This window comes from Bos indicus, chromosome 22 (genome assembly GCF_029378745.1).
Source record: "Bos indicus isolate NIAB-ARS_2022 breed Sahiwal x Tharparkar chromosome 22, NIAB-ARS_B.indTharparkar_mat_pri_1.0, whole genome shotgun sequence".
NCBI lineage: Eukaryota > Metazoa > Chordata > Mammalia > Artiodactyla > Bovidae > Bos > Bos indicus.
The window spans coordinates 11,867,101-11,893,035 of record NC_091781.1 but is presented as its reverse complement, the minus strand read 5'-3'; the positions used below and the strand labels follow the sequence as shown (position 1 = coordinate 11,893,035).

The 25,935-nt window shown below is 52.9% G+C and overlaps 1 protein-coding gene across 2 annotated transcripts in view; it reads left to right on the top strand.

Moving 5' to 3' along the window:
• Positions 1–24,111, top strand: part of SCN5A (sodium voltage-gated channel alpha subunit 5) — a 105,154-nt gene extending 81,043 nt beyond the window's left edge. For both annotated transcript variants that reach the window (XM_070776067.1, XM_070776066.1), the window contains 8 exons: positions 2,461–2,634; positions 6,405–6,527; positions 8,604–8,885; positions 11,521–11,574; positions 12,193–12,330; positions 12,970–13,074; positions 14,454–14,724; positions 20,562–24,111. In XM_070776067.1, coding sequence (XP_070632168.1) covers positions 2,461–2,634; positions 6,405–6,527; positions 8,604–8,885; positions 11,521–11,574; positions 12,193–12,330; positions 12,970–13,074; positions 14,454–14,724; positions 20,562–21,802 — 2,388 coding nt within the window. In that variant the 3' untranslated portion in view covers positions 21,803–24,111. The remainder of the gene's footprint in view (positions 1–2,460; positions 2,635–6,404; positions 6,528–8,603; positions 8,886–11,520; positions 11,575–12,192; positions 12,331–12,969; positions 13,075–14,453; positions 14,725–20,561) is intronic.
• Positions 24,112–25,935: the final 1,824 nt, after the last annotated feature.

Genomic DNA, 25,935 nt, shown 5'->3' with positions numbered 1-25,935 from the left:
TTTTGTGTATAATTAGGTCCTATTTGTTTGTTTTTGTTTTATTCTCATTACTCTAAAAGGTGGATCCAAAAATATATTGCCACGATTTATGTCAAAGAGTGTTCTGCCTATGTTTTCCTCTAAAAGTTTTAAAGTATCTGATCTTACATTTGGGTATTTAATACATTTTTAGTTTATTTTTGTGTATGGTGTTAGAGAATGTTCTAAATTTCATTCTTTGACATGTAGCTGTCCAGTTTCCCAGCATCACTTATGGAAGAGACTGTCTTTTCTCCATTGTATAGTATTGCCTCTTTTGTTGTAGATTAATTGACCAGAGGTGTGTGAGCTTATTCCTGGGCTGTCTTGTTCTATTGATCTATATTCCTATTTTTGTGGTGCTAGTACCATACTGTTTTGATTTCTGTAGCTTTGTAATGTAGGCTGAAGTCAGGGAGCTTGATTGCACCAGCTGTTTTTCTTTCTTAAGACTGCTTTGGCTAGCTGTTTCACACATGGTAGTGTATATATGTCCATGCCATGTATGTATATATGTCAATGCCATGTATGTGTATATGTCAATGCCATGTATGTATATATGTCAATGCCATGTATGTGTATATGTCTCCCAGTTTGTTCCACCCTTCCCTTGTCCCCACCACCACCTTTTCCACATGTCCATTCTCTACATCTGCATCTCTGTTACTGCCCTACAAACAGTATTGCCCTGCACCATTTTTCTAGATTCCATATATATCGTTAATACATGGTATTTGCTTTTCTGATTTACTTCATTGTATATGACAGACTTGAGGTCCATCCACATCACTACAAATGACCCAATTTCATTCCTTTTTCTGTCTAATATTCCATTGTAAACATGCACCACATCTTCTTTATCCATTCGTCTGTTGATGGACATTTTTGTTTCCATGTCTTGGCTGTTGTGAATAGCGCTGCTATGAACATAGAGGGTACATTTACCTTTTTGAGTTAGAGTTTTGTCTGGGTCTTTGCCCAGGAGTGGGATTGCTGGATCGTATGACAGTTCTATTTTTGGTTTTCTGAGGAACCTCTGCATTCTTTTCCACAGTGGCTGCGCCAACTTACAGTTCCACCAAGCATGTAGGAGAGTTTCCTTTTCTCCATACTCTCTCCAGCATTTGTTATTGGTACACTTTTTAATGATGGCCATTCTGATTGGCGTGAGGTGGTACCTCACTGTAGTTTTAATTTGCATTTCTCTAATAATGAGTGATGTTGAGCATCTTTTCATGTATTTGCTAGCCATCTGTATGTCTTCTTTGGAGAAATGTCTATTTATGTCTTCTGCCCATTTTTCGATTGGGTTATTTGTGGGGATGGACGTTGTTGTTATTGTTGTTTATTCTCTTTTTTATAATTTCTGTATTATTTCATTTTTTTTTATCAAAGACACATATTTTTATAATCAGAAAAAAAAATGCCTGCTTTTTATCTTGAAGAATCCGCAAACCCCACCTGGGGACCTGAATTATCCTTTTGTCCCACCTACACAGACCAGGTTAACCACGTGTCACCTGGGCAGTGCGTCCTTGGGCACTGCTGATGGCTTGGGCCCCTGGATCACTGCAGCTCACAGAGGCCCTGCAGTCGCACAGGGAGGCCCAGAGCGAAAGACGGAGGCACTCCCCAGGGCCCTCAGTGACGCGTTCAGTTGCCTAGACTGGGAGCCTCAGAGCACATCCTGGGGGAGGGGCAGATACATATCGGAAGCCTGGAGTTGGAAGAGGGCAGCAGAGGCCATCCGAGTCTCTCTCGGCCCAGGGATTTGGGTTGAGGCAGGAGTGAGGAGGTGGGGAAAGACCAACAGCTAGCTTGTTAGACAGACTGACTCCCAGATTCTGACGATTGCAGAAGGTCTGACTTTGTCTAGTCCTGTGTTTCCTAATCTTCATATCTACAGACTGCCTTCACTATCACTTCTGTGCAATTTTGCATTAAATATAAACACTCACTGGTTTTTTGTTTGTTTGAATAAATTTATTGTAAAGGGCAACTTTGAATGATTGTTGTCATTGGAAACCAATATTGTTTCCTATGAAAAGTAGGTAAGTGCCCAAAGTGAAGACAGTAAAAACACAGTGGGGTGGGCAGGGGGAGATAGATGTGTGCTGTTTCCGACAATAGGCTGTGAGCTGTTTTAGAGAGATCTTCACGATGGATGCACTAGCCCTGAACTGAGACTTGCTCTTCAAAGTGAAGGTGGAAGCATTCTCACTGCACATTCTTCCTTGTTGTCCATACACCACGTAACACCATTTCCTGACCCAGCAGTGGTGCCCACAGGGCTCAGAGAGCATGCCGCGGAAGCCCCTCCACTGTGTGGCCTCCTCCGCCCTGGCCTCCTGGGGGAGGGATGCCGTCAGGGATGAAGGCTCATGTGGGCTGGGACCGGCTGGGTCAGGACGCCATGTCTGCCTTGCCCACCCTGGTCTGCAGGCCTTTGAGGACATCTACCTGGAGGAGCGGAAGACCATCAAGGTCCTGCTGGAGTACGCCGACAAGATGTTCACCTACGTCTTCGTGCTGGAGATGCTCCTCAAGTGGGTGGCCTACGGCTTCAAGAAGTACTTCACCAACGCCTGGTGCTGGCTTGATTTCCTCATCGTGGACGTGAGTGTGGCCCCTGAGGGAAGAGAGGGGAGGGGGCGCCCTTTGCCAGTGGGAGGAGGAGCTGAGGCTGAGGGACCGGAGGACAGGACAGGTGGCAGGAGTTCCACAGGCTGACGTGGAGGCTCTTGGCTGTGCTGCAAGGCAGGCGGAGGGGCAGGAGATCTGAGTCTGAGGTCACAGAAGGGAGGCAATCAGAACCCCCAGCCAGGGACATAGAGAAGTCTAGGCCCTGCTCCTGGGAGAAACTGGACTCACTGTGGGGGTCAGTGCATACAGTCCTGGCAGGGCTGTGAGCCAGGGCGGGAGTGAGTTCTCACCCTCTCAGGACTGCCAGAAGCAGGGTGCTGACGAGCCTGTATTACAGCCCTCACCACGGCACCTTGTGAAGTGTCCGTCAGGACCACTACACACATGGCCAGTTAAGAGCCTACATGTCTACACATGAGAGGGGATGAAGTGAACCAAAGGCCAGAGGGCATGGGGTTGGGGAAGGGGTGCTGGGCAGGTGGGACGTCGTCCTGGCTCAGGTAGAAGGTACCACAACGGGGAGGATGAGTCGGGATGGAGTCACCTGTGAGGAGGAAAGCCATGAACATGGGCTGGGTGAGGGGTTCCGGCCAGCTTCCCTGGGTCATCTGGTAGCTGGCAGGCCGTGCCAGTCTCTGATGTGTCCAGAGGGGCCTGGGGTAGGAGGCTGGCACGTCCTCTGGGCACCCAGTGGGCAGATGGAATGCAGCCCCTTCCCCACAGCTCCCCAGGCCCTGGAACCTTGTTGGGTGCAAGCAGGGTGAGTTGGGGGTCTTGCGGGGCTCCTGAGTACAGTCAAGTGGGAGAGTAACCAGAGGGTGACGGGGGGAGAATTGAGGCTCAGGGTGCGGGGCAGCCTTGGATCTGTGCTCCCTGAGGGCAGAGGGAACACGGCGAAGGGCCCAAGTGAGGGCTTACCATCTGGCTGTGGTGCTTCTCCCACAACAGAATGTGGGTCAGGATGTGCAAGCTAGGAAAAGCTTTCCAGAAGACGCCCATGGCTTCTGGGCTTGGTGTCAGGCTCTGCCCACCTGCAGGGGCTGTGCTTCCTAGAGTTCTAGCTTAGGCCTGTGCTCAGTCCTTACAGCAGCCCCAGAGGCCCAAGGCGGGGCTCGACGGCCAGTGGACCTGGCCAGGGTCAGGCCTTGGTGGGAGGTCAAGCTTGAGTGGCCCCCTGAGCTAGAGTACGCGTGTGGACACAGAGCCTCATGGGTGGGCCTCCTCACAGGTGACTCCAAGCCACCACAAGCGGCTGAAAAGATGTCAATGCTGGGGTAAGGGGTGCTGGGGTGGCAGTCAGGGAGGGGCTCTGGGTGCGCTTATAGCCTGGGGCCCTCAGAGCCTCCCTGAGGTGACGGAAAGGACCGTGGGGCCTCCCTGCTAAGGGGCTGTGGGAAGCCCTGGGAGCCTGGCAGCTCCGCCCTGGCCCCGTCACCCACCTGTTCCTGCAGCTTCGTGGGACTGACTTCCCCAGGGCAGGCCAGATAGAGTCTGCAAAGATGTCTGGGGAAGCCCACACCCCTCCCACCCGCCTCCCACCCCCTGCCACCTTGGAGAACTTAGCTGAGGCCAGGCCTCAGGGCCTGAAATTCCCAAGATTGGAGAATCAGCCTGTGGAGAGGAAAACTGAGGGTCCCAGCGGAGAAGGGCCTGGCCCAAGAAAAAGAAGGAAGTAGTGCTGGAATCCAGCTTTCCTGACACTGGCCGTGCCCCCTGACCCCATTCCCACACCCCATGGAAATGGTGTACTTCAGGCCTCAAGATCTGGAGAAAGGTGTTTCCATGTTCAATTCGTGCAGTTTTTAAAAACTGCCGAGCATCTACTATATGCAGGTGCTAGAGCAGACGCTGCGGACCTCAGGGAACAAAATAGACAAAGTCGCTGCCTGCGTGGAGAAAGGTGACTGGGAACCGGAAGCATAATACATGAGCCGGCTTTGTATATTACACTGGTGATGTACACATGGAGAAAAAGAAGTGGAAAGGGAAGGGGATTAGGAGGGCCCGGACTCAGAGAGAAGAGAAGACCCAGATGACAACTTAAACAAGCTGGCTGAAAGTAGGCCAACTGTGGCGATGTTTGAAGGAAGTTGGGGCTAGCCAGGCAGGCGTCTGCAGAACATTCCAAGCAGAGGTTGGAGCAGCAGTGCACAGGTCCTGTGGTGGGAGAGTGCCTGGGACACGAGGAACCACAAGGAGCGCAGAGTGGCTGGAGCAGAGGAGGGGACGGGAAGTGCAGGAGTTGAGGCCAGACTGCATGGGGTAGAACGCATGCAGCCTTTGAAAAACCATGGGCCTTTATTTAGAATGAAATGGGAGGTGCTGGAGGGCTTTGGACAGAAGAATGACATCATCTGACCCATTATGAAAGGATCACCCTGTCCAGGGGAGGGGAAGTGCAAGCAGGGGGGTTGGGAGGCCGTGGCAGTAATCCAGGGGAGAGATGACGGTGGCCTGGCCAGGATGGCGGCAGTGGAAGTGGTGAGAAATATTTGGTCTTCTGAGGTATTTTGAAGGCAGAGCCAACAGGAAATCCTGATGGGTTGGATGTCGGGTGTGTGAGACAGAGAAGGCAGGGATGATGCCAAGGCTTATGGCTTGGGCAGGTGGAAGGATGGAGCTGCCATCAGCTGAGATCAGGTGGAAAGTTGGGGCAAGCTTGGGAAGGAACAGACAAGGGCGGCCTGCTGGGGACTAGCTAGGGTGCCTGGCCAGACCTGGTCCCTGGGACCCTGGCCTCAGCAGCAGGTCCCTGAGAGAGGCCCCTCGTCCTCTCCAGAGTGGGGACCAGCATCCTCGAGGGGTGAGTCGGGGCAACACAGAAGTCCATCCTGGGAGTCCTTGGAGGAGGCAGCTCCTCCAAGCTCTTCTGCCCAGCCTTCTCCCAACCTGCACTTCCAAGCCTGGAGCAGGCTATGGGGGTCACACCTACCCCCCACTCCCCATGGCCCCTCACCACCCCCAGGCTGCCCTCAGAGCCCGGATGGCGGTAATGGTGATAGCCAGCGAGGTCAGGCAGGAGGCCACTTCCAACCTGTGATCACTGGCCAGCAGTGACATAAGAAGGGATTGGATGCCCATGGAGCTTTAGAAGGATAAAGTCTGAGGGGTAGAAATGTCCCAGTGGGGGCAGGGCAGAGGAAGCAGAGAGCAGTCCACAGGGGCTCCATCTGAGCCTCTCTTCCGTGAAGATGATAGAATGTTGCAAGGTTCAGCCTTGAGGAAATGCCCCAGGATGGTCTGTCTGCTCTCATTCAACTCAGGATGGTCCTTCTTCCCCCAGAGAGTTTACTCTGGGGGAGGGGATGGGCCAGCCCAAGAATCTGATTTGAAGGAAAGCACACGGGGACCTAAAGCCACCCAGGCTTTGTGGCCCTGCTCTTCCACACTAGCAGGTGGCTTTGGAACTCCATTTTCTCATCTGTAGAATGGGGAGATGCATTCCAAGGCCTGGGGTGAGTGGAGCTATCACAGACATGTGTATGAAGTGCACACCGCAGGCCCGTCCGTGGTGAAGGCCTGAAAGCTGGGACACGCCTGGCCTTGTCCCCAGCCTCTTGGGCCAGGGCAAGGCTGACCCAGCACAGGACAGCCTGTGAAGACGATCCAGCCGGAAATCATAAAGCCTGGACACGGGGAGGCCTGCTGGCTCTCTCACTGAACCCAGCCTGAGTTCGGTAGGCCAAGAGCCCCGCCACCAGTCTCGAGCTGGCCTCATGGCCTCACCACCCTGTCTCCCACAGGTCTCGCTGATCAGCCTGGTGGCCAACGCCCTGGGCTTTGCTGAGATGGGCCCCATCAAGTCACTGCGGACCTTGCGTGCGCTCAGACCCCTGCGAGCCCTGTCACGATTTGAGGGCATGAGGGTAAGAGGGGTGGCTCCGTAAAGGGGACCCCCAGACTCACTTGCTGACCTGCTGCAAACGTGTGTGAGATCTCCAGGAGGTACGGCTGGGCTTAGAGGTGCCCGGAGGTGGAGAGCTGTAAGAATCTCCCCCCAGGCCCGATGCCCCAGCCCTGTGGGCTCCACGAGGGCCAGAGAGCACTGGACAAAGGAAAGGAAGCAAGGGCTGGACCACAGGTGTCTCAGCTGCAGCCCAGCCCCGCCAGCCCGGGCCCCTTCAGTTTCTGCTCTCCCATGGGGCCTCGTGTCTGTGTGCCCTGGCTCCTTGTGCCCGTCTGTGTCCCCCGCCTCCTGACAGACACAGGTTGCCTCCCCTCTAGGATGGGCAGTAGGGCAGGGCTAGTGAGGATAAAGCAAGCAAGCAAGCAGCCAGTTGTAGTCCTACTGATCAGAGAGCAGTTTGATTTGTTTAGTAAACTCTTTGGCACTATTTTCTAAGTGCAGAGAGCTCTGCCTTTTCTCCAGTCACTAAGTTCTACCAAAGAATGTGCACATTTAAGGCAAATTTAAAAGCCCAGCAAGAAAAAACATTACCCGTGATATATAGCAAGAAAACAAGCCTATGTGTTTGAGTATTTTATTGTTTTTTATAACAATGGCAACCCACTCCAGTACTCTTGCCTGGAAAATCCCATGGATGGAGGAGCCTGGTAGGCTGCAGTCCATGGTGTTGCGAAGAGTCGGGCACGACTGAGCGACTTCACTTTCACTTTTCACTTTCATGCATTGGAGAAGGAAATGGCAACCCACTCCAGTGTTCTTGCCTGGAGAATCCCAGGGACGGGGGAGCCTGGTGGGCTGCTGTCTATGGGGTCGCACAGAGTCGGGCATGACTGAAGTGACTTAGCAGCAGCAGCAGCATAACAGTATGAGTTTTATTGAGTTTTTTATTGTTTGTATGAAATGTGCATGGTTCTGTTGTGACTTTAGCAGACAGCTCTGTGTGTCTCTCACTGACCCAGAAGACACCACTCTGCAGCCCCATTCGGTTGATGGTTTTGAACTTCGCCCACATCCCTGATCCATGGAGAAACAAACTGCTTATTTCTGGTGGGAAGCCACTCACAAGTGAATAATCCGACCTAAGTTAGATGCTCCCAAATGTCCAATGGGAGAAAAAAACACTTGGTTCTGGGGCGCAGGGACATGGGGGAGACACTAGTTACCAGGATCGCCTCTGCTGTGGCTACTGGCTACAAAGGCAGCCAAAGGCAAATGCGAGAGTTCGTTTCCACCCTGTTCCCATGTTCATTGCATGCTGGGCCAGGGGCACCCCCCTCCCACTTCCTCTGCACGTGTCAGCATGACCCGTCCTGGCACCATACCCACCACACAGCCCCACGCCAGCTCCGCCTCCAGTTTGTGTGGCAAACATGTTCCTGGCTCACAGACAGCTGGGGACTAGGTCCCTCCCTGGAGTGAAGTCCCCAGTGCTTTTTGCCAAGGATGCCTCTCCTGGGTGCTGTGAATTTAAATGAAGAGAGCACGGGGCTGTGGCTCCACAGGGTCAGAGGGCCGCTCCCTGGAGCGGGCAGAGGCCCAGTGCGTGCACACCGCCCCGCCAGCCCTGAGCACCCTCCACACGCACCACCCAGAGAGCCCCTGGGCACGCTTTGCGGGAGAACACCCATCCATCTCAGGAGCAGCAGCCCCAAAATGAACCAGAAACTCAGCCCAGAGAATGTGTCTCCAGAGACCCTTTCTTCCCCATCAGATTTCTGGCATACTATCTAGCAGAGACTGTGTTGAAAGTTAAGTTTGAAGGTCATGGATTCCGGGCAGTGCTATGAAGGATAAGACAGAGGGCTCTGAGCTGTGTGAGTGTGGGATGCAGAGCAGAAGGCACGTGTGCTCTCTCTCACTGCCCACCAGAGCTTCCAGCCATGGACTGTTCTTTCTTGTTGACAGGAAATGTTCCCCACCCGTACCCCCGCAAGGACCTACACCCAGGGAGTTCAGTAGGTTTGGGGGGGGATCTTACAAAGGGGGTGCATTCTGAGCACCCCCAGAAACTGAGTCTGTTCTCTGCCCACTTGAGGTTGTGGTTAACGCCCTGGTGGGCGCCATCCCATCCATCATGAACGTCCTCCTCGTCTGCCTCATCTTCTGGCTCATCTTCAGCATCATGGGCGTGAACCTCTTCGCGGGGAAGTTTGGGAGATGCATCAACCAGACCGAGGGAGACCTGCCCTTGAACTATACCATCGTGAACAACAAGAGCGACTGTGAGTCTTTCAATGTGACTGGCGAATTGTACTGGACCAAGGTGAAGGTCAACTTTGACAACGTGGGGGCCGGGTACCTGGCCCTTCTGCAGGTGGTGAGTCCTGCGGCGGGCGGTGGGGGGGCTGCCTTCCTCTCCCTGGTTGTCCAGCAACAGGTCCCTTCCCCGAGGCTGTGGGCAGGAGGGGGACAGCGGGGCCACTCTGGATCCTCACAAGAGGGTCAGGATTCTCCAGAGACTTCTTGTCTGTTTGGGAAGGTGCCAGATGTTCCTTTCTAAGGAAGATGCTACACTCTCCAAATATGGCGTGGGACTCCACACTGGGGCATTTTACCCAGCTCTGCAGCCAGCAGTCAGGTTGACTCCTCACACTGTCAGTTTGGCAGTGCGATAGCACAGGTTGCACGTGAATGACCACAGACACCCAGGGACTGAACCGTTAGCAAAATTGTGACTCTGGCCGCCCCTCGTTATACAAGGGGGTGATTCCTCCTGCCTTGTTTAAAAGAATATGTTTACTTTCATCTTTAATGTGCAGGATGTTCAAACACTCACGGCCCTACCAAAGTTTCTATTGATTTGTGAGGACGATGGCTTCAGTGACTCTAACGCACAGCATACAAATAGCCTTGACAGCAGAACCGCAAACAGAACTGTAACACGTAAAGCTGCAGCTTTTTCTTCTTGTCCCAGTGCAAAGCCCAGACACCTGTCTCTAGTGCTGAGCAGAGGGGAACTCACACTTCCCCTCACACCTCCATTGTTGTTTGTTGTTTAGTTGCTCAGTCGTGTCCGACTCTTTGTGACCCCGTGGACTGTAGCCCACCAGGCTCCTCTGTCCATGGGATTTCCTAGGCAAGATTACTGGAGTGGGTTGCCATTTCCTTCATCAGGGGATCTTCCTGACCCAGGGATCAAATCTTAGCCTCCTGCACATTTTCTGCATTGGCAGGTGGGTTCTTTACTGCTGAGCCACCAGGGAAGCAACTCCACCCATCTCTTAAATCCCAGGAGTAGCTTGCTCCAGAGTGTCTGAAATACTTCATGGGGAACAGGATTAGAGCCCAACCCAGAAAGCCTTCCCTTCTGAATGTCAACACTCAGAAGGAAAGCCCCCGTTGTAGTCTGAGAGCTGCCTGCCGTTGCAGACACACCCGCACAGTGGCTAGAAAGAATCCGGTCACGGGCACTTCATAACCTTGGGTGGTCCCCAGCAGGTCCCACCGCATCTCCAGGCCTCTGTGCGGGTGAGGCCCCATGGCACAGGAAGCTGAAGCAGTTGCCTTCTCTATGGCTGCTTTGGTTTCCCCATCCACCGTTCCTGACTCATAAAAACTCTCAGATGTAGGAAATCTGTGTAGACCAGTTTACACCCTGAAGAGGCTCAGGACACAATAGGATTGTGCCAAGGATACCAATGAGATCTGCTAGGTAGTCAGTCTCACCACCAAGCATGTCCCTCAGCTCTGAATCATCCTAGCAGCCCAGACTGGGGCCATCCATGCAACCGGCGCCAGGACCCTGTCCTGTTCGGCCTCCTCTTTCCTGCCATGCCAGAACCAGCGAGTGTGGACTCGCAAGAGCCGGTTGTTATATTTTCCGCTATTCTGTGAGCCATTATTAAAAATTAGATTTATAAACTTGTAATTAACTCAACGATATTGAAACAAAATAAAAACTTACCATGACCGCTTGTTATCATCTATGCTCTTGAGGTTACACACGCCTATTATAGTTATACCATGGAAACACTGCAATGCTGTGGTCCTGTGCATCTCTTCCCAGCACTGAGTTCAGTAACGACACTTTGGCAACTTGAGTTTGGCCGTGATGGGAATATTTACACAGAGAAGTTGGCACACACAGTCAGGGCTTTTTTTTATGTATAATTGTATGGTATTTACTTTTGGCTGTGCTGGGTCTCCATTGCTGCCCGGGTTTTCCTCTAGTTGCCGTGTGTGGGCTTCCCATCGGCTTCTCTTGTTGCAGAGCACAGCCTCTAGGGTTCAAGGGCTTCCGTAGCTGTGGCTCCTGGGCTCTAGAGCACAGGTTCAATAGCTGTGGCAAACGGGCTTAGTTGCTCCTCGGCATATGGGATCTTCCTGGGTCAGGAATCGGACCCGTGTCTCCTGCATTGGCAGGCGAATTCTTCACCACTGAGCCACCAGGGAAGCCCAGTCAGGGCTTTTATTTTTCCTTCTGGAAAGCCATTTGTTGTTAGTCATTTGCCAACACACCACTAGCAAAAGGACCCCCTTAAGTGTGAGGGAACATTAGGATTCTTGAGGGATGTCCTTGGAAAGCTGTGGAGCAGAAGCCCCAAGGCTTATGACAGAGAGGACCAGGTCAGCACTGAGGCCGGCCTCAAACCAGAGCAGGGAACCCCAGTGCCCGCTCTGTGTTCCTGACACCCCTGTAGGCCTCTGTGTCATTTTAGAATCTGAAATGAATGCAGATCTGAAGGGTAGTCTCTTGGCCAACATCAGAAGGCTTATTGCCCCACTAAGTGACCTTCCTGGAGTGTCTGCTTGGCTGGCTTCCCCTCCGCCTCAGCCCTGAACAAGAAGGCCTTTCCCCAACTGCCCAGCCACTTGGACACCGCTGAAAGGGTGGAGCAGGCTGCCTACGTCTAGTGGGAGGTTACTTCCTGGTCCCATCTGCCCAGATAGGAGCCCGGAGTAACTCCATAGACGCAGAATTAAATTTCCTTACTCTTGTCTCTTTCTTCCAGGCAACATTTAAAGGCTGGATGGACATCATGTATGCAGCTGTAGACTCCAGGGGGGTAGGTTGTCACACTGGTCTCTCTCCTTGAATCAGTCAAGGTTCCAAGCACCCAAGGTTCCCAGCTGCTTAGCTGCCACGGAAACAGGGTCTGCATCCCATAAGGGCCAGGTCTCTTGTGTCAGCCCAGAGTTGAGCCTCTCTGGAATGCCCTTGGCTTCCCCTGGGACATGGCTGTATGGTCTCCCGGGGACTCCCCAGATTCTCAGATATCTTGTGAATTGCATTCACTGTAATTTAGTTGAACAAAAATTCTACCTCTGGAGGGTGGGGTGGGAGCAACAGAGACCCAATCAAGTTTCTCTGTGGTCCTGTCCCCGCCCCACAGACATACACCAGCCACCATATCACATGGACAGCTGAATGCTGCGAGACACCCCCATATACTCAAACCTCCCAGTGGCCCAGGGGCAGGAGCCACACAGGAACACAGCGCCAGCTCTGAGCCCGGCGTGCCTGCCCTCCTCACCTGCCACCACCCACCCTCCTCAACGCCATCCCCGCCTGCCCCTCACGCACGCAGACACACACCCCGGGTGGTGACCTTCCTCTGACACACCCGGCCAGCCCATCCCCCATTCCTGCCTGCCTGACCTCCTGTCTGCTTTCTCCCCTCTAGTACGAGGAGCAGCCCCAGTGGGAATACAACCTCTACATGTATATCTATTTTGTCATCTTCATCATCTTTGGGTCTTTCTTCACCCTGAACCTGTTCATCGGTGTCATCATTGACAACTTCAACCAGCAGAAGAAAAAGATACGTAGAGCACGGGCCCACCAGGCTGCAGGGCAGGGCTGGGTGCCAGGCACCTGGCAGCCTCTCTGGCTCCTGGCCCCATTCCTCCTTCCTGTTGGGGACTAAGCTCCCATCGGGCTGGGGTGGGAGAGGGGTGTATCCATAATGTGACCTGCTTAGGCCCGTAAGTGTGTAACAAGGGGCCCCTAGTCTGAGAGATGAGGCTCCTGAGAGGAGCTGGGGTGAGAGTTGGGACTATTCACCTGGCCCATGATCGGGGATCATGGGGGTGGGGCTGGGGAGCCACTGCACAGAGGCCTAGGTCTTCCCAGAGTTCCATCATAGAAGCTACGATTGGGTGGCAGGCAAGCCAGGTGGGCAGAGGGAACTTCCAGGGTGGCTGAGCCGGGCAGGGGAGAGGATGGAGGCCGGGGCTGCATTTGCAAGTCCCAAAGTCAGAGAGAGCTCAAGGTGAATGAGGAAAGGCACCCTGGAGAAGCAGGTCCAGGGTGGTGGTTGAGGGGGACTCTCTGATGTAGGATAAGGCATACTTTTCTCCCCCAGGAGAGGCAGTGAGGAGAAGGGCCACCCTGGCAACCTCACCAAGGAGGCTAGGTCCCTGAGAACCCCCAGATGAGGCTGGTGCCTGTGTCTCTGCACTTAGGGGGCCAGGACATCTTCATGACAGAGGAGCAGAAGAAGTACTACAACGCCATGAAGAAGCTGGGCTCCAAGAAGCCCCAGAAGCCCATCCCACGGCCCCTGGTGAGCCAGGCTCTCAATTCGGTGGGCGTGGGGAAGATCTGCCCAAAGAGGGCCCTGGGAAGCCCCCACACCACAAGACCAGCTATCGGAACCTCTTCACAGTCTTTTGGTGCAACCTGGGGCCTTTGGCCTGCCCAGGGAAGGAGGGACCTCCAATCATGCACAGGGGCCTCAGTCTCATGGAGGTACAGGGGAAGGCATGAGACAGCTGTGGGAGCCCAGGGATGATCCCCTCCCACAGGAACCTCTGAGTGAGGCCCCTCCTCCCCTATAGCACTGCAGGCTTTCCCCAGGGAGGGCTAGGCAGACCCTGTGTGACCTCATCCTTGTAACTCCCTGAGCCATAGAGTCCCCAGGTGGGTGGGGCCTGCTGAGTGCTCTGCTAGGCTGACTCCCTTGGCCAAATCAGGCCAACACACACCCATGTGTGTGTATGTGTGTGTGTGTACTGGAGCAGGATGGGGGCAATACTTAGGTAACTCAGGTGAAAGTGTTAGTCACTCAGTCATGTCTGACTCTTTGTGACCCTGCACTCTTTGTGACCCTGCAGACTGCCACCAGGGCAGCCTAGGTTATGCAGATGATGGTACCTAAATCATTAGCTTGTAGGTGGCAGCCCCAGTTTTTGCATCCAATTCATCCATGTCATCTGACTCTTTCCTGTTCTCCATGCTCTGGTCTAGGTTAGCAGTGTGTGTGTGTTTTCAATTGTTTATAATCATCTCTCTTCCCCAAAATGGGGCTCCCCTGGTGGATCAGATGGTAAAGAATCTGCCTGCAATGCGGGAGACCGGGGTTCAACCCCTGGGTTGGGAATATCCCCTAGAGAAGAACATGGCAACCCATTCCAGTAGTCTTGCCTGGAGAATCCCATGGACAGAGGAGCCTGGCGGGCTACAGTTCATGAGGTCGCAAAGAGTCAGACGTGATTGAGCGACTTACACTTTCCCCAAAATAATCTTGCAATTCAAGACACATATACAGATTCAATGGAATAAATAAATCACACAGAAAGAATGGAGAAATTTTGTTAACCTGAGGGCTGAGACAGTTTCTAGAGCTGAACATTAGATCTGACCTTGAGCCTTCAGACAGTGGGAACAAAAAGAGAAGCTTGATGAACAAGGGGCGCCATGAGAGATGGTGTCTGGGACAAGGAGCCCGGGGCTGGGCCTGGAAGCCCAGGGAGCTTTCAGCAGGGAGCCAGACTGTCCAGCATCCTGCCTTTTTCCTCTCCCCGTGGCAGTCTGTGAGCACTGGACGCCCCTGCCCCAGAGGGTGGAGTCGGAGGGTGGGTGGTCTGAGCTGAGGGGCAGCAAAGGAGGCCTACTAGCCTGTCTGAGGCCCCTGCTGAGCCCTTCCTTTGCCCTTCCTTTCAGAACAAGTACCAGGGCTTCATATTCGACATTGTGACCAAGCAGGCCTTCGACGTCACCATCATGTTTCTCATCTGCTTAAACATGGTGACCATGATGGTGGAGACAGACGACCAGAGCCCCGAGAAGGTCAACATCTTGGCCAAGATCAACCTGCTGTTCGTGGGCATCTTCACAGCCGAGTGTATCTTCAAGATGGTTGCCCTGCGCCACTATTACTTCACCAACAGCTGGAACATCTTCGACTTCGTGGTTGTCATCCTCTCCATCGTAGGTGGGTATGCACGTCAGCTGGGCAGAGAAGGCCTCCCCTGGCCCCTGATCTGTGCTCCATGCCAAGTACACCAGCGTCCTGAATTCTTCGCTCCCTACAGTCCTTCCTACCCCCACCCCCCACAATCACACACACACACATCTGGGAAGGCCACTCAGGCCAAGGGGCCAGCTTGGTAGAGGACCCAACACCCCCTCCTGGTCCCACCCTCCCTGAGACCCTGGAACACAGCTCTCTGTTTGGAGAACTTCGAGGGTGAGTCTTGGAAAGGGAATGGGGCCTGTGGGGGTTCCCTGCCTTCCCAAAGGAAAGCCTTCAAGCCCAAGAAAGAGTCTCCAGAGTTGGGAGGCAGGTGGCCCTCTGAAGTAGACGTTTAACCCTGGAGATGGACCTTCTGGAGTTGAGAATTGCCACCTGCACACACCACGGAGCACACCCTGGTGTGTGCCAGGCTTCTCAGACATCACTTGCCTCATGCAATTCACCATATAAAGTCAGCACCAAGGCAGGGAAATCGTTCAGCTAGGGAGAAGCTGAGATAGGAATCACACATAGCCTACTCAGGCTGATACGACAGAAGTAGCAGACTGGGTAACTCATAAACAACAGAAATCTACTTCTCACAGATCTGGGTGCTGGAAGTCCAAGAGGAAAGCGCCGCATGGTGGGTTTCCTGCTGAGGGTCCTTTTCCCAGTTCATAACCCACACCTTCTTGCTGTGTCCTCGCAAACTGGAAGGGGCTAGGGAGCTCCCTGAACCTCTTCTATAAGGGCACTAAGCCCATTCATTCGGGCTCCACCCTCATGAAATTAAGCCCCTCCCAAGGCCCCACTTCCAAATACCATCATCTTTGAGAGGGGTAATTTTAACATACGAATTTAGGGAGAGGCAGAAACATTGAGAACAGAGTACACGCCCATATCTGTTTGACCTCAGAGCCCAAATTCCTTCTTTAAAGAACAGTTTTATTAAGATATACTTTACATAACACAAAACCCACCCTTTCTTTTTTTTTAAATTTTATTTTATTTTTAAACTTTACATAATTGTATTAGTTTTGCCAAATATCAAAATGAATCCACCACAGGTATACACGTGTTCCCCATTCTGAACCCTCCTCCCTCCTCCCTCCCCATACCATCCCTCTGGGTCGTCCCAGTGCACTAGCCCCAAGCATCCAGTATCGTGCATCGAACCTGGACTGGCAACTCGTTTCTTACATGATATTTTACATGTTTCAATGTCATTCTCCCAAATCTTCCCACCCTCTCCCTCCCCCACAGAGTCCATAAGACTGTTCTATACATCAGTGTCTCTTTTGCTGTCTCGTACACCGGGTTATTGTTACCATCTTTCTAGATTCCATATATATGCGTTAATATACTGTATTGATGTTTTTCTTCTGGCTTACTTCACTCTGTATAATAGGCTCCAGTTTAATCCACCTCATTAGAACTGATTCAAATGTATTCTTTTTAATGGCTGAGTAATACTCCATTGTGTATATGTACCACTGCTTTCTTATCCATTCATCTGCTGATGGACATCTAGGTTGCTTCCATGTCCTGGCTATTATAAACAGTGCTGCGATGAACATTGGGGTACACGTGTCTCTTTCCCTTCTGGTTTCCTCAGTGTGTATGCCTAGCAGTGGGATTGCTGGATCATAAGGCAGTTCTATTTCCAGTTTTTTAAGGAATCTCCACACTGTTCTCCATAGTGGCTGTACTAGTTTGCATTCCCACCAACAGTGTAAGAGGGTTCCCTTTTCTCCACACCCTCTCCAGCATTTATTATTTGTAGACTTTTGGATCGCAGCCATTCTGACTGGTGTGAAATGGTACCTCATAGTGGTTTTGATTTGCATTTCTCTGATAATGAGTGATGTTGAGCATCTTTTCATGTGTTTGTTAGCCATCTGTATGTCTTCTTTGGAGAAATGTCTATTTAGTTCTTTGGCCCATTTTTTGATTGGGTCATTTATTTTTCTGGAGTTGAGCTGTAGGAGTTGCTTATATATTTTTGAGATTAGTTGTTTGTCTGTTGCTTCATTTGCTATTATTTTCTCCCATTCTGAAGGCTGTCTTTTCACCTTGCTAATAGTTTCCTTTGATGTGCAGAAGCTTTTAAGGTTAATTAGGTCCCATTTGTTTATTTTTGCTTTTATTTCCAATATTCTGGGAGGTGGGTCATAGAGGATCCTGCTGTGATGTATGTCAGAGAGTGTTTTGCCTATGTTCTCCTCTAGTAGTTTTATAGTTTCTGGTCTTACGTTGAGAGTGTATGCCTGTGCAACCATTATTACGCTCTAATTTTAGAATATTTTCCTTACCCCCAAGAGAGACTCTGCACCTACTGAGCTCACCATTTTCCCTCTCCCTGCCCTCTGGCAGCTCAGCTGGTAAAGAATCCGCCTGCATTTCAGGAGACCCTGCTTCAATCCCTGGGTCGGGTAGATCCACTGGAGAAGGGACAGGCTACCCACTCCAGTATTCTTGGACTTCCCTTGTGGCTCAACTGGTAAAGAATCTGCCCACAGTGCAGGAGACCTGGGTTCAATCCCTGGGTTGTGAAGATCCCCTGGAGAAGGGAAAGGCTACCCACTCCAGTATTCTGGCCTGGAGAATGCCATGGACTGTATAGTCCATGGAGTTGGAAAGAGCTGGACATGACTGAGCAACTTTCACAGTCACAGCCAGCCACCCCCTGGCAGCCACTAATCTAAAATTTTGAGGGACTGCCAAACTATTTTCCAAAGTGACCGCACCACGTTACAACCCCAAATTCAGTGTAGGAGGGTTGCAGTTACTCCGTATCCTCACCAACACTTGTTCCTGTCTGTATATTTTAATTACAGCCTTGCTAACTGGTATGGAGTGACATCTCATTGAGGTTTTGCTTTGCATTTCCCTGATGACTAATGATGATGAACATCTGTTCATATGTTTATTGGTCATTTTCCTTGGCATATCTTGGTATATAACAGGAGAAGTATCTTGGAGGAATGTCTGTTCCAATCCTTTGCTTGATTTTTTAATTGACGTATTTGTGTTTTTATTGAGTTGTAAGAATTCTTTATATATTCCAGAGGCTAGTCCCTTATCAGATACAAGATTTGCGATGTTTTCTCCCATTCTGTAGGTTGTCTTTTCACTTTCTTGGTTGTCACCTCTTGGAGCACAGAGGTTTTAAGTCCAATTTATCAGTACTTTCTTTTGTCACTTGTGTTCAGAGCCCAATCTGGACCCTGCCCCCACAGACTTCTGCCATGGGATAACTGGCTTTCATCTTTCTTCCGTGTATAGCCTCTTCAGTGACTCAGAGGGAAAGGCAGGGGCCAAGAGAGGGGCTGCTGTGGCTATAGTGATGCACAGATGCTTAGAAGCTAGAAGTGGGCTCAGGAAATGCTCCAGGAGGTCTCAGGCAGGGATGAGGGTGAGGCCATGCCTGGTGGGGCTAGAGAGGAGCTTCTCTGTAAAGCAGGTGTCAGGAGCTGGAACGGAGCCCTGAGGGACAGTCTCCAAGATTCCAGGAAGTGTAGACTATATTCAAGAACTACTGGTTCCAGAGCTTGTGTACCAGAGAGGCATGGTTAACAGCTCAACTTGGAGCCAGAGCGTCTGAGTCAAATCCCCACTTCTCACTGACTAGGTGGCAACTTGGATAAGTTACCTCACCTCTCAGTTTCCTCTTCTGGAAAAGGAGGATGATAGTATCAGCTTCCCTCCTAGGGTAACTGGAAGGGGTAAATGGATGTGTGAATTGCTCAGCCCAGTGCTTTATTGACAGTGAACACTTGACACATGTTCGTGAGTGACATTATCATTAGGTTGGTACAAAAGTAATTCGGTTTTGGACTGTGAATTCTAAACCATTATTACTAGGCTCAGACACATCTTTATTCATCAACATAGGAGCCATTACAATCAACCCATTTTTGCCAATAAGTGTTTATTCCTATAGCACAAAAATCCATGCTTTTGGATTTGATGAACTCTTGGAAAGCATTTTCTGCTTCCTGCAGGTTGTGGAAGCGTTTTCCCTGCAAAAAGTTGTCAAGATGCTTGAAGAAGTGATAGGGGGTTGGCAAGAGGTCAGGTGAATACGGCAGATGAGGCAAAACTTCATAGCCCAAATCGTTCGAATTCTGAAGTGTTGGTTGTTCAATGTGTGTCGAGCGTGTCACGGAGAAGCACTGGGCCTTTCTGGTGAGCAGTGCTGGCTGTCAGTGCTGCAGTTTTCAGTGCATCTCACCGATCAGCTGCGCACACTTCTCATAGGTAATGGTTTCACAGGGACTCCAAAAGCTGTAGTGGATCAGATGGGCAGCAGACCTCCAAACAGTGACCATGATCTTTTTTGGTATAAGTTTGGCTTGGAGGAGTGCTTTGGAGTTTCTTCTTTTTCCAGCCACTGAGCTGGTCATCACTGGTCATGGTATATAATCCACTTTTCATCGCATGTCACAATCTGATTAAGAAATGGCTCGTTGTTGTTGCATACAATAAGAGAAAATGACTTTTCAAAAGGATGCTTTTTTTGATTTGCGGTCAGCTTAAGAGGTACCCACTTATCAAGCCTTTTCACCTTTCCAATTTGCTTCAAATGCTGAAAGACTGTAGAACGGTCAACGTTGAGTTTTGGCAACTTCTCATGTAAGAGGATCAGCTTCAATGATCCTCTCAGTTGGTTGTTGTCAACTTCCAATAGCCAGCCACTGTGCTCCTCATCTTCAAGGCTCTCGTGTCCTTTGTAAAACTCCTTGAACCACCCCTGCCCTGTGGATTTGTTATCAGCTCCTGGGCCAAATGTGTTGTTGATGTTGCAAGTTATCTGTGCTGTCTTACAACCCATTTTGAACTCAAAAAAGAAAATTGCTCAAACTTGTTTTTTGCCTAACATCATCTCCATAGTCTAAAATAAATATAAAATAAACAGCAAGTAATAAGTCATTAGCAAAACAAAAAAACAAAAACATAAAGCGAGAAATGCACACTAAAGTGATGTAGAACCTAGCTACATTTATTTAAAATGTATTCCAATATCAAACAGCAGATTTCAACAATGCAAAAACCACCATTTCTTTTGCACCAACCTAATATATGAAAAGTCTGGAAAGTTCACTTGGGCCAATACAAGGCAAGTATATTCCATTCTTTCTTCTATAACTTACATCCATGCTCCTTGAAACTCCAAACTCAGAGTAGTCAGTAGAGACAGAGTGGGCAGGCCTGGCAGCTAGCAGGGGTGGGAAGGTCACAGGAAGCACCTCGGAGAGGCTGACTTGTGACAGGTGAGGTGTGAGGAGTGTGCCAATTGCCTGGTCGGTGCCTCTTGTATTTCAGTGTGCACACGGACCACCTGGACTTGTTAAAACACAAGGGGTGTGGGTGCAGAGCTGAGATCTGCATTTCTGATAAGTGCCCCGGAAATCCCAAGGCTGTTGGTCTGCAGACCACACTCTGAGCAGCAAGGAGCTAAAAGTTCTAGAGTTCTGGTCCAAGCTAGGCTATCAGGGATGCTGAGCAGGTCTGCTGAGGCCCCTGAACCACAGTCTGGATAATGGGCCTCGTATGTGCAGGTAGGCTCAGGAGACTAAGGAGCGGAGGGCTGAGAAGGCACTTTGCAAAGGATGCAGGAATTGTGGGTCCTTTTCTGGACCATAAATGCAGAATTGGAGACTCAGGTGGGTGGAGGCAGGGTCCTTACAGGCCCCAGGTGACCCAGGCCTCCACTCCCAGGCTCCTTGCTTGTGCAGAGACCCCTCCCAGCGAGGCTGGGCTGGAGGGAGGACAGTGATGCCACCAGTGGCCACAGTCTCTGTTGTTTCCCACAGGCACTGTGCTCTCAGACATCATCCAGAAGTACTTCTTCTCCCCGACGCTCTTCCGCGTCATCCGCCTGGCCCGCATCGGCCGCATCCTCAGGCTGATCCGCGGGGCCAAGGGCATCCGCACGCTTCTCTTCGCCCTCATGATGTCCCTGCCCGCGCTCTTCAACATCGGGCTGCTGCTCTTCCTCGTCATGTTCATCTACTCCATCTTCGGCATGGCCAACTTCGCCTACGTCAAGTGGGAGGCTGGCATCGACGACATGTTCAACTTCCAGACCTTCGCCAACAGCATGCTGTGCCTCTTCCAGATCACCACGTCGGCGGGCTGGGATGGGCTCCTCAGCCCCATCCTCAACACGGGGCCCCCCTACTGCGACCCCAACCTGCCCAACAGCAACGGCTCCCGGGGCAACTGCGGGAGCCCCGCGGTGGGCATCCTCTTCTTCACCACCTACATCATCATCTCCTTCCTCATTGTGGTCAACATGTACATCGCCATCATCCTGGAGAACTTCAGCGTGGCCACGGAGGAGAGCACGGAGCCCCTGAGTGAGGATGACTTCGACATGTTCTACGAGATCTGGGAGAAGTTCGACCCGGAGGCCACCCAGTTCATCGAGTATTTGGCCCTGTCTGACTTCGCCGATGCCCTGTCAGAGCCACTCCGGATCCCCAAGCCCAACCAGATAAGCCTCATCAATATGGACCTGCCCATGGTGAGTGGAGACCGCATCCACTGCATGGACATCCTCTTTGCCTTCACCAAGAGGGTCCTGGGCGAATCTGGGGAGATGGACGCCCTGAAGATCCAGATGGAGGAGAAGTTCATGGCGGCCAACCCGTCCAAGATCTCCTACGAGCCCATCACCACCACGCTGCGGCGGAAGCACGAGGAGGTGTCGGCCACGATCATCCAGCGGGCCTTCCGCCGGCACCTGCTGCAGCGCTCCGTCAAGCACGCCTCCTTCCTCTACCGCCAGCAGGCGGGCAGCAGCGGCCTCTCGGAGGAGGACGCCCCCGAGCAGGAGGGCCTCATCGCCTACATGATGAACGAGAACTTCTCCCGCCGCCCCGGCCCGCCCTCCAGCTCCTCCGTCTCCTCCACGTCCTTCCCGCCCTCCTACGACAGCGTCACCAGGGCCACCAGCGACAACCCCCAGGTGCGGGCGTCTGACTACAGCCCAAGCGAGGATCTCGCCGACTTCCCCCCAACCCCCGACAGGGACCGTGAGTCAATCGTGTGAGCGCAGCCCAGGGAGGGGGGCGCCAGCGCAGAGCATCGCGGCAAACCCAAAGGCAGCCCCAGCCTAGCAGTCGCTGGGCCGTCCGACCTTTGCTTTGGGCTTCGGGAGTGAGAGGAGCCTCGGCCCCGTGGACCGACAAGGCAGAGTCCTGTGCACCGCGCTGATGGCTGGAAGCACTTGGCCGAGCTGTCTGTCTGGGGTTACCAGTCCTGGGGGCTGGGTCTGGTCCGGCAACGCTCTGGGGCTCTGACCACCACCTCCATCCCAGCTGCTGAGGCAAAATGCGAAACCGAGACTGTGTATGTTGTGAATGGGCTTTCATAAATTTATTATATTTGATATTTTTTTACTTGAGCAAAGAACTTTTTTTTTTTTATGGATGGATTGGCAGCGATTCACACTGCCTCTTCCTAACTCTGAACAAGAGTGTCTGTGGAGCTGCTGCGGCTCTGCTGTCAATGCAAAAGTGAGATCCGGTGTGGGTCCCACGGGCCTTCACTGCCTAGGGGCAGAAAGGGGGTCCCCCGCCGCTTGGGCTGAGGTGCCAGGAGGGCTGAACCCCTTCCCATACACACATGCACACACTCTCACACTCACAGAGGCCAGACACAAGCCACATGTGGCCTGGACTCCCCGAGGCGAGCGAGGTGACCGGCCTTTCCCCCCAGTCCCCCACAGGTGGGATTATTGTCAGCCAGGGCTCACTCATTACCCCATTTCCCCCCTGTATGTTTATGCAGGCCACCCTGGAGTCAGGCCTGTAAATACAAGCTTCCAGAAGAGAGTGGCCTGGCTCCCAGGGCTCATCCTTGGCACTGACGTTGCCTTTCTTCCCTGTAGAGCGTGGCCTCTGTTCGAGTATTAACATTAAGGGAAGGGCCTGAGGGAGGCACATATGTCCTGCCACCCAGCTTGTCCGCGCTGTCCAGCCTGGCTGGCCCTGCCCCACAGGCCAGGAAGAGAAGGCTGAGCCCATGGGGTTGGGGTGAAGAACCCACTCCACAGCCCCCAGCATGGTACCCCCCAGCCCGCCTGGAGAATGGAATCTGCTGTCATCACCCAGGCTCTCTCTCCAAACCTTTCTGCCTCTGCTCGGGGCTGAGGGGGTGCCTATGTGGACCCCAGCTCCTCTCCAGCTGCGAAAGCACGGGGAGTGGGGAGGGCTGCCCATGCCCTGTGCAGGGAAGGGGCTGCAGGATGCTCAGCCCAGTCCCAGGGCCCTAGGAGGGGAATGGACCCCAGGTCTCCTGGGAAAGGGAGTCGAGTGACCCTGGACCAGCGCCCCCCTGCTCAGCCCAGGGTCCCGGGAACACCACACACGGGACCTCCCGGGGCAGGGTCCAGGCTGCCCATGGGTCTTGTGAGCAGGCCTTTTCAGGGAAAAATACTTTTTTCTAGTCCAATTACCACCACCCTCCCCACCCCACCCCCCACCCCACCACAGGGCCTCTTCAGCTGCTGACAATCCTACTGAGCATATGCAAATCTTTCAACGTAGAGAACTGTCACCCTGAGAGGGACAGTGGTGGCTGGTGGAGGCTGTGCAGGCAGGGGCTCGGCTGCCAAGTCCACTCTCCAGCAAAGCTGCCCTCCACCCGGCGGCCACCTCACAGGCCGCCTCTCGGGGCAGCCCCAGAAGCCAGAAGCTGGCTGTCCTAACCTACCTCGCCGAGCCGTCGGGGGGAGCCGTGGGGAGCTGAGGGGGAACCGTCAGCGGCGAGTCAAGTATTAACGTTTCTTCTTGTCACTCGAGTTCCCTTGGTGGCAGCCCCAGCCGCCCGCCGCCCCCAGTGCTTTCCCTTCTCTCATGTTCCCTGGAAGTCGGCGTGGGACGTGGTTTTAACTATCCCAGCACCACTTCTCTGAGTGGAAATCTTATTTTTGTAGCTCTCTGTGCTGTGCTCTCAAGGCTTGGAGAGGTGTATGCCCTCCGCAACACCTGGCACCCTGCGTGGGCGGGGAGGCAGTGGGCAGGCCGGCCGGGCTGCAGGCCCAGCTGACCGGAAGGAGACCGGGGTTCTGTGTGTGGGGACAGCCCAGGAGCCCGAGGCAGGTGCCAGGGCCGGCCACTGACTGCAGACCGTGTGGCCAAGGGCAGGGCCGAGCGAAGCCAACTCCTTAGCTTTTAGCGTGTCTCTCATTGCTTTTTTTCCAGAACTGCACAGTGACCAGCAGGAGGGGAGGACACAGGAGGGAGGGACAAGCACCAAGTGCCAGCCGTTGTCGGAACTACCCAAGCACTTCGCACCAAACTTCGTGCATAAATAAGATACATATTTTTAAAACAAACCAATAAATGGCTTACATGACCTGGTCTGGACTCTGTCCATTTTTTTTTTAAGTAGAGTTGATTTACAAATTGATAATATTGTGTTCATTTCTGGTGTACAGAAAAATAATTCAGTTGCGCACACACACACACACACACACACACATATATTTGGGGGGGAACAGATGCCTGTAAAGATGGTGTCTGAAGAGACACGGCCCCAATGTCATCAAATCCAGCCTTTGTTTTTGCCTCTCCCTGTCCCCTTCAACTTTATTCAGTGGAGATAACTTCCTTGGCCCCAGATGAAAACCAGGCCAGCCCTGGGGCTTTTCCACTCAGTCCTGGTGAAACAGCAGCCTTCAGCCACCCTGTGTTGTAAATACCACCTTAGCTTCCTGGGGCTTTTCCACTCAGTCCTGGTGAAACAGCAGCCTTCAGCCACCCTGTGTTGTAAATACCACCTTAGCTTCCTGGGGCTTTTCCACTCAGTCCTGGTGAAACAGCAGCCTTCAGCCGCCCTGTGTTGTAAACACCACCTTGGCTTCCTTCTGAGCATGTCCAGTCCCGTGACAGTCAGAGATGGGGTGGCTGGACAGGCACCACGCGGCATCTTCAGGCTTGTGGGGCCTTCTCCCAGTGGTCTCCCAGCCCTGGGGATGTACTCTTCCGGGTGCCCCATGACCCCTTCTTTGCCCGTGGGTACCCGTGGGTCCGTTCAGCCTCTTCCTGCCAAGCCCCTGGGCTCCCCCAGTAGCCCTGCTGTGGTGGCTCACAGCCCCTCTCCGCCTGCTGCCTCTGCCCCCGACGCTGGCCTGCGGCCCGGCCCTGGCAGCACTGTGCTCCACAGCCACCACCAGAGCAGCTGGCCTACAGACCTCCACCCGGATCCCAGAGCCCCAGATCCCTGTCACTGGCCCACCTGAGTTTTCTCAGCCCCGGGGGGGCCCAGTCCTCACTTGGAAAACAAACTTATGGTCACCAAAGGGGAAAGGTGGGGGTGGGGAGGGATAAATTGAGGATTAATACAGACTACTGGGCTTCGCTGGTGGTTCAGACGGTAAAGAATCCACCTGCAATGTGGGGAACCCGGGTTCGATCCTTGGGTTGGGAAGATCCCCTGGAGGAGGGCCATGGCAACCCACTCCAGTATCCTTGCCTGGAGAATCCCCATGGACAGAGGAGCCTGGTGGGCTACAGTCCATAGGGTCGCAAAGAGGCAGGCATGACTGAGTGACTTGGCACAGCACACTACGATATATAAAATAGATTATCCACAGGGAACTGCTGTAGCGTAGGAACTCTACTCAATACTCTATATTAACCTATACGAGCAAAGAATCTGAACAACAATGGATGTATGTACACGTATAACTGAATCACTTTGCTGTACACCTGAAACTAACAATAAACTAACGCAACACTGTAAATCACCTGTCCCTCCAACAGAAGAGGTGCAGACTGGTCCAGAGGGAGGCAAGAGGGGGCCTTGCAGTCACTGCACCACCGCAGCTGTCACCCGGCCGCTCTGGGGCGAGGCAGGGGTCCAGGCTCCATGAGGGACGGACGCCGGCTTCTGTGTCAGAGGGAAGGCATGCAGCCCGGGATCTCAGCCCTTGGCAGGGACAGAGATGCTCCTGGACAGACGTCAGCTCTCACCCTGGGGCCGTGGCCCTGGCAGCTCCCTGCCCCGTGCCGGCCGCTCTTCCGCCTCAGCCCTGACGGCCATGGGATTTGGTGCCCGGAGGCTGGGAGGGTCAGGGAGACAGCCAGGCACTCACTCCTACAGGTGGAGATGGAGTGGGCAGCGGCCGAGAGCCAGGAGATGCCAAAGGCCACCTCTCATGGGCTGGGGGTGCCCCGG